At 45.9% G+C, this 9,257-nt stretch overlaps 1 protein-coding gene across 1 annotated transcript in view; it reads right to left on the bottom strand.

The window, feature by feature from the left end:
- Positions 1-895, bottom strand: part of LOC135568158 (vascular endothelial growth factor receptor 3-like) — a gene marked incomplete at its 3' end in the record, with an annotated part of 16,118 nt that extends 15,223 nt beyond the window's left edge. Inside the window, exons 1-2 of the mRNA XM_065015133.1 lie at positions 867-895; positions 383-518 (exon numbers count right to left, since the gene is read on the bottom strand). Of these exons, the coding sequence (XP_064871205.1) occupies positions 383-518; positions 867-895 (165 nt within the window). The remainder of the gene's footprint in view (positions 1-382; positions 519-866) is intronic.
- Positions 896-9,257: the final 8,362 nt, after the last annotated feature.

Genomic DNA, 9,257 nt, shown 5'->3' with positions numbered 1-9,257 from the left:
CCTCAGTTCAGGGTTACGGACACTTATACAGTGGGGAGAACAAGTATTTGATACACTGCCAATTTTGCAGGTTTTCCTACTTTCAAAGCATGTAGAGGTCTGTAATTTTTATCATAGGTACACTTCAACTGTGAGAGACAGAATCTAAAACAAATATCATTGTATGATTTTTAAGTAATTAATTTAAGATCTAACATTGTCTCTTTCTCTGAGATACTTGATCAGAATGATAGAATAATGTACTAACGCTGTCATGATTAAACATTCAGGTAACGTTCAGGTAACGTTCAGGTAACATTCAGGTAACATTCAGGTAACATTCAGACAACATTTGCAGTATTGTTAAATGGTGTAAACTTTTGTTTAGGGAGTGAGAACCAACCTTCTGCCTCCCGTCCACCACTTCGACTGACGTCTCGATGTTTTCTATTTTATTAACGGTGTTCTGTGAGTCCAGGTCCTGCCAGTTCTGACAGTCTGAGACGCTGTCGCTACGCCCTTTACGATCCCTCCGACTCCTACAAAACACAAAACACAACAACATAGTCCTTCACCACGGCCCGTAGGCACCCTATTCCCTATATAGTGCACTACTTTAGACCAGGGCTGGCACCCTATTCCCTATATAGTGCACTACTTTAGACCAGGGCTGGCACCCTATTCCCTATATAGTGCACTGCTTTTAGGATTGATGCTTGCTTGACAGATTTCTTGACAGATTTTTAGGTAAAAAAAACGTGTAGAATTTCAATAAATTTCAAAGCACAAAGAAACCCTCAGAGGACGACAGAGCGATAGATGCATCCCAATGTGGTCCTCGGTGTAGAACAGAACACGACTAAACAAATAGCACACATTTGGGGAACCGTCCAATGTTCCAGACATTTCCATACATTTACTTGGTCGGTCATTTACCAGACTCTCTCATCCACTTACAGTTATCAAATCAAATCAAATCAAATGTTATTTGTCACATACACATGGTTAGCAGATGTTAGTGCGAGTGTAGCGAAATGCTTGTGCTTCTAGTTCCGACAATGCAGTGATAACCAACAAGTAATCTAACTAACAATTCCAAAACTACTGTCTTATACACAGTGTAAGGGGATAAAGAATATGTACATAAAGATATATGAGTGAGTGATGGTACAGAGCAGCATACAGTAGATGGTATCGAGTACAGTATATACATATGAGATGAGTAATACATAGACTAGACGCAGTAGATGGTATAGAGTACAGTATATACATATGAGATGAGTAATACATAGACTAGACGCAGTAGATGGTATAGAGTACAGTATATACATATGAGATGAATAATGTAGGGTATGTAAACATTATATTAGGTAGCATAGTTTAAAGTGGCTAGTGATACATGTATTACATAAGGATGCAGTAGATGGTATAGAGTACAGTATATACATATACATATGAGATGAATAATGTAGGGTATGTAAACATTATATTAGCTATCAGAAAACCATCCAGCGTATCCTTTGACCAGGGCCCAAATGGCACCCTGTTTCCCTACGTAGTGCACTATGTGATCAAAAGGAGGGCACTACATAGGGAATAGGGTGCTGTTTGGGATGCAGGTCTTGTTTCAGTGATTGCCATGCATAGTGTGCTGTGGTGTAGGAGTAAACAGAGGAGAAAACAGAAGCACACCAACATCAAACAGGACATCTACGAGACCATCATCTATGACACCATCATCTACGACACCATCATCTACGACACCATCATCTACGAGACCATCATCTATGAGACCATCATCTATGAGACCATCATCTATGAGACCATCATATGAGACCATCATCTATGAGACCATCATCTACGACACCATCATCTACGACACCATCATCTACGACACCATCATCTACGACACCATCATCTATGAGACCATCATCTATGAGACCATCATCTACGAGACCATCATCTACGAGACCATCATCTACGAGACCATCATCTATGAGACCATCATCTACGAGACCATCATATGAGACCATCATCTACGACACCATCATCTATGAGACCATCATCTACGACACCATCATCTACGAGACCATCATCTACGACACCATCATCTACGAGACCATCATCTACGACACCATCATCTACGAGACCATCATCTACGAGACCATCATCTACGAGACCATCATCTATGAGACCATCATCTACGAGACCATCATCTACGACACCATCATCTACGACACCATCATCTACGACACCATCATCTACGAGACCATCATCTACGAGACCATCATCTACGAGACCATCATCTACGAGACCATCATCTACGAGACCATCATCTACGACACCATCATCTACGAGACCATCATCTACGACACCATCATCTACGACACCATCATCTACGACACCATCATCTACGAGACCATCATATGAGACCATCATCTACGAGACAATCATCTACGAGACCATCATCTACGAGACCATCATCTACGAGACCATCATCTACGAGACCATCATATACGACACCATCATCTACGAGACCATCATCTACGAGACCATCATCTACGAGACCATCATATGAGACCATCATCTACGAGACCATCATCTACGAGACCATCATCTACGAGACCATCATCTATGAGACCATCATCTACGAGACCATCATCTACGAGACCATCATCTATGAGACCATCATCTACGAGACCATCATCTACGACCATCATCTACGACACCATCATCTACGAGACCATCATCTACGAGACCATCATCTACGAGACCATCATCTACGAGACCATCATATACGACACCATCATCTACGAGACCATCATCTACGAGACCATCATCTACGAGACCATCATATGAGACCATCATCTACGAGACCATCATCTACGAGACCATCATCTATGAGACCATCATCTATGAGACCATCATCTACGAGACCATCATCTACGAGACCATCATCTATGAGACCATCATCTACGAGACCATCATCTACGAGACCATCATCTACGACACCATCATCTACGAGACCATCATCTACGAGACCATCATCTACGAGACCATCATCTACGAGACCATCATCTACGAGACCATCATCTACGAGACCATCATCTATGAGACCATCATCTATGAGACCATCATCTACGACACCATCATCTATGAGACCATCATCTATGAGACCATCATCTACGAGACCATCATCTATGAGACCATCATCTACGACACCATCATCTACGAGACCATCATCTACGACACCATCATCTACGAGACCATCATCTACGAGACCATCATCTACGAGACCATCATCTACGACACCATCATCTACGAGACCATCATCTACGACACCATCATCTACGACACCATCATCTACGAGACCATCATCTACGAGACCATCATATGAGACCATCATCTACGAGACCATCATCTACGAGACCATCATCTACGAGACCATCATCTACGACACCATCATATGAGACCATCATCTACGAGACCATCATATGAGACCATCATCTACGAGACCATCATATGAGACCATCATCTACGAGACCATCATATGAGACCATCATCTACGAGACCATCATATGAGACCATCATCTACGAGACCATCATCTACGAGACCATCATCTACGAGACCATCATCTACGAGACCATCATCTACGAGACCATCATCTACGAGACCATCATATGAGACCATCATCTACGAGACCATCATCTACGACACCATCATCTACGAGACCATCATCTACGAGACCATCATATGAGACCATCATCTACGAGACCATCATATGAGACCATCATCTATGAGACCATCATCTACGACACCATCATCTACGAGACCATCATATGAGACCATCATCTATGAGACCATCATCTACGAGACCATCATCTACGAGACCATCATCTATGAGACCATCATCTACGAGACCATCATCTACGAGACCATCATCTACGAGACCATCATCTACGACACCATCATATACGACACCATCATCTACGACACCATCATCTACGACACCATCATCTACGAGACCATCATCTACGAGACCATCATATGAGACCATCATCTACGAGACCATCATCTACGAGACCATCATCTACGACACCATCATCTACGACACCATCATCTACGACACCATCATCTACGAGACCATCATCTACGAGACCATCATCTACGACACCATCATCTACGAGACCATCATCTATGAGACCATCATATGAGACCATCATCTATGAGACCATCATCTACGACACCATCATCTATGAGACCATCATCTACGAGACCATCATCTACGAGACCATCATCTACGACACCATCATCTACGAGACCATCATCTATGAGACCATCATCTACGACACCATCATCTACGAGACCATCATCTATGAGACCATCATCTATAAGACACACAGGGTATATGGTCATCTATAAGACACACAGGGTATATGGTCATCTATAAGACACACAGGGTATATGGTCATCTATAAGACACACAGGGTATATGGTCATCTATAAGACACACAGGGTATATGGTCATCTATAAGACACACAGGGTATATGGTCATCTATAAGACACACAGGGTATATGGTCATCTATAAGACACACAGGGTATATGGTCATCTATGGAACCTGTCAGAGAGGTGGGCAAGGAGCCCGTCAGAGAGGTAGACACAGGGTACACGGAGCCCTTTGTGTCCTTGTTGAAGGATATGTTGAATGGTTCACTGATGACACACCCTCAGCGATACATTTGAACCACGAGCGGAGCGACGCGCCTCACATTCAAAGGCGAGACAATTCTTCTACTGTGTAAATGATAAGCAATGAAATGCAGCATTTGTATCATAACCAAAATGTGTGGAAACTAACCGCAGCTCCAATGAGACATGAAATTAGAAACACTATTACGAGTCCTTTGGAGGGAAAACGGGGCGCATTTGTCATGTGTACGAAGCACAGAAAACAATCGGATTCATTACCAACGACTGAGGTCTGTCCCCCTAAAGATAGCCCGGTGTTACCTTGTGAAGTACGCTGGTGTTGTGACTGGCATGATATAGGCCTACGTTACAGGGTTTCTGTTGTCTCTTTGGTACCATTTTCACAAGTATGTGGTCAAATTTCACAACTCTTAGAACAAAACTCATAACAGATCATCAAAAAGGCTGTTTTTAAAACTAAAAACTAAAAAAAACTTTTAGTACAACACACACAAACAATCACACATTCACATTTTCACCAGAATCTAATCGGTGTTTCATCTCGAAATATCTTTCATATTAGGTAATTGCCTTTCACAATGCAATGCTCACAATACTTTTCATTTCATCTCATTCTATATTGTCATCACTAAATCCAACTGAGCTCAATGGTTAACCAATTAACCGTTTGGTTGACCTATAGATTTTAAACTGGTTGGTCTACTCTATATGGATTTGGAGAACTACATGGTTGTCCTGGTTGTCCTGGTTGACCTATAGATTTTAAACTGGTTGGTCTACTCTACATGGATTTGGAGAACTCCATGCTACTCTGACTCTGGTTGTCCTGGTTGTCCTGGTTGTCCTGGTTGACCTATAGATTTTAAACTGGTTGGTCTACTCTATATGGATTTGGAGAACTCCATGCTACTCTGACTCTGGTTGTCCTGGTTGTCCTGGTTGACCTATAGATTTTAAACTGGTTGGTCTACTCTATATGGATTTGGAGAACTCCATGCTACTCTGACTCTGGTTGTCCTGGTTGACCTATAGATGTTAAACTGGTTGGTCTACTCTATATGGATTTGGAGAACTACATGCTACTCTGACTCTGGTTGTCCTGGTTGTCCTGGTTGACCTATAGATTTTAAACTGGTTGGTCTATATGGATTTGGAGAACTCCATGCTACTCTGACTCTGGTTGTCCTGGTTGACCTGGTTGACATATAGATTTTAAACTGGTTGGTCTATATGGATTTGGAGAACTACAGGAATAAAATGTGTTTGTAAAGTATAAACATGTAAATTACATGTATGACACATAATAACCACGCATAATGACTACTCATTACTGCTAATTGATTTCACATAGTGCTCACCACAACTGATCACCATATAAAAGAGGTGTGGGAACACTTGACATGGAGCAGAGAGACAGCAAGAGGGAGAGGAAGAGAGACAGCAAGAGGGAGAGGAAGAGAGACAGCAAGAGGGAGAGGAAGAGAGACAGCAAGAGGGAGAGGAAGAGAGACAGCAAGAGGGAGAGGAAGAGAGACAGCAAGAGGGAGAGGAAGAGAGACAGCAAGAGGGAGAGGAAGAGAGACAGCAAGAGGGAGAGGAAGAGGGACAGCAAGAGGGAGAGGAAGAGAGACAGCAAGAGGGAGAGGAAGAGAGACAGCAAGAGGGAGAGGAAGAGAGACAGCAAGAGGGAGAGGAAGAGAGACAGCAAGAGGGAGAGAAAGAGGGACAGCAAGAGGGAGAGGAAGAGAGACAGCAAGAGGAGAGGAAGAGAGACAGCAAGAGGGAGAGGAAGAGAGACAGCAAGAGGGAGAGGAAGAGAGACAGCAAGAGGGAGAGGAAGAGAGACAGCAAGAGGGAGAGGAAGAGAGACAGCAAGAGGGAGAGGAAGAGAGACAGCAAGAGGGAGAGGAAGAGGGACAGCAAGAGGGAGAGAAAGAGGGACAGCAAGAGGGAGAGAAAGAGGGACAGCAAGAGGGAGAGGAAGAGAGACAGCAAGAGGGAGAGGAAGAGAGACAGCAAGAGGGAGAGAAAGAGGGACAGCAAGAGGGAGAGGAAGAGAGACAGCAAGAGGGAGAGGAAGAGAGACAGCAAGAGGGAGAGGAAGAGAGACAGCAAGAGGGAGAGGAAGAGAGACAGCAAGAGGGAGAGGAAGAGAGACAGGGAGAAGAAGAGAGACAGCAAGAGGGAGAGTAAGAGAGACAGCAAGAGGGAGAGGAAGAGAGACAGCAAGAGGGAGAGGAAGAGGGACAGCAAGAGGGAGAGGAAGAGGGACAGCAAGAGGGAGAGGAAGAGAGACAGCAAGAGGGAGAGGAAGAGAGACAGCAAGAGGGAGAGGAAGAGAGACAGCAAGAGGGAGAGGAAGAGGGACAGCAAGAGGGAGAGGAAGAGAGACAGGGAGAGGAAGAGAGACAGCAAGAGGGAGAGTAAGAGAGACAGCAAGAGGGAGAGGAAGAGAGACAGCAAGAGGGAGAGGAAGAGGGAGAGGAAGAGAGACAGCAAGAGGGAGAGGAAGAGAGACAGCAAGAGGGAGAGGAAGAGGGGCAGCAAGAGGGAGAGGAAGAGAGACAGCAAGAGGGAGAGGAAGAGAGACAGCAAGAGGGAGAGGAAGAGACACAGGAAGAGGGAGAGTAAGAAACCCGAGAGCTCCTGGGCAAGGAGCCCGTCAGAGAGGTGGGCATGGGTCCTGTCAGAGAGGTGGGCATGGGTCCCGTCAGAGAGGTGGGCATGGGTCCCGTCAGAGAGGTGGGCATGGGTCCTGTCAGAGAGGTAGGCATGGAACCTGTCAGAGAGGTGGGCATGGGTCCTGTCAGAGAGGTAGGCATGGGTCCTGTCAGAGAGGTGGGCAAGGAGCCCGTCAGAGAGGTGGGCAAGGAGCCCGTCAGAGAGGTGGGCATGGGTCCTGTCAGAGAAGTGGGTATGGGTCCTGTCAGAGAGGTGGGTATGGGTCCTGTCAGAGAGGTGGGCATGGAACCTGTCAGAGAGGTGGGTAAGGAGCCCATCAGAGAGGTAGGCATGGGTCCTGTCAGAGAGGTGGGCATGGAACCTGTCAGAGAGGTGGGTAAGGAGCCCATCAGAGAGGTAGGCATAGGTCCTGTCAGAGAGGTGGGGGTAGACAGCAGAGAGAGGGAGGCAGACAGCAGAGAGAGGGAGGCTGACAGCAGAGAGAGGGAGGCAGACAGCAGAGAGAGGGAGGTAGACAGCAGAGAGAGGGAGGTAGACAGCAGAGAGAGGGAGGTAGACAGCAGAGAGAGGGAGGTTGACAGCAGAGGACCATGTGCTAAACCGAGGTCTTACCATGGCAGAGGCTGCAGATTAGTTCTCCCCAATCTGAAAAGATTGACTGTTAATTCTTTCATGAGAACATTTCGCCAAGAAAAACATCTGCAGGATATTCACTATACTTTCCTATTCCATTTACAGTCAATTACATATTGATCCGTTTCAAGAACTAAGGCATATGTCGCAGGCCACTACTTCACAGGGGCGTTTTTAAATGTTGTCTTTATCGAAATGCGTTTTCTTTGGCCTTCTCGAACATATGAACTTTCATGTGCCTTAATAACAAAGTTAAATGCCATCTGTACATACGAATACAATTGTTAAATTACGAGTTTAGCCATGGAAAAATACAGGAACCCTTCCGCTATCCATGATTGGCTGAGATAATTTATGTTCTGGACATGCCGAGAGACAAGTTCTGATTGTTTCTGTCTATAACATGAACTGCTCAGTGTGTGTGGATAATTGTTTCTACTGTGGCTCTTTTTGAAAGATCTCCTGAAAAACTGAACAAGTTGGGAAGGACGACTTTCTGGGGTGTCATGTTGATACTGAAAATGAATCAGACAACGAAGCAATCCCTGATTTTAGGTAAATATAGATTTTCTGTAATTTTGTTGGGGTAATGTAAGTGTTTTGCCAAATGTGAAAATGATCTGATCTACTCTAATTTACAGTATACTACTTTGAGCAATTCTAAGGGTGACCTCTCCTCTCCATCCCCCTGCTCCTCTCTCCTCTCCTCTCCATCCCCCTGCTCCTCTCTCCTCTCCTCTCCATCGCCCTGCTCCTCTCTCCTCTCCTCTCCATCCCCCTGCTCCTCTCTCCTCTCCTCTCCACCCCCTGCTCCTCTCTCCTCTCCTCTCCATCGCCCCTGCTCCTCTCTCCTCTCCTCTCCTCTCCTCTCCTCTCCTCTCCTCTCCTCTCTCTCCATCGCCCTGCTCCTCTCTCCTCTCCTCTCCTCTCCTCTCCTCTCTCTCCTCTCCTCTCCTCTCCTCTCCTCTCCTCTCCATCCCCCTGCTCCTCTCTCCTCTCCTCTCCACCCCCTGCTCCTCTCTCCTCTCCTCTCCATCGCCCTGCTCCTCTCTCCTCTCCTCTCCTCTCCTCTCCTCTCCTCTCCTCTCCTCTCCTCTCCTCTCCTCTCCATCCCCCTCCTCTCCTCTCCTCTCCTCTCCTCTCCATCCCCCTGCTCCTCTCTCCTCTCCTCTCCTCTCCTCTCCTCTCCTCTCCCTCTCCTCTCCTCTCCCTCTCCATCCCCCTGCTCCTGTCTCATCTCCTCTCCTCT

This window comes from Oncorhynchus nerka, unplaced genomic scaffold (genome assembly GCF_034236695.1).
Source record: "Oncorhynchus nerka isolate Pitt River unplaced genomic scaffold, Oner_Uvic_2.0 unplaced_scaffold_1671, whole genome shotgun sequence".
NCBI classification, from domain to species: Eukaryota; Metazoa; Chordata; class Actinopteri; order Salmoniformes; family Salmonidae; genus Oncorhynchus; species Oncorhynchus nerka.
The sequence above is the reverse complement of the archived record's forward strand: the minus strand, read 5'-3'. Positions and strand labels throughout refer to the sequence as shown.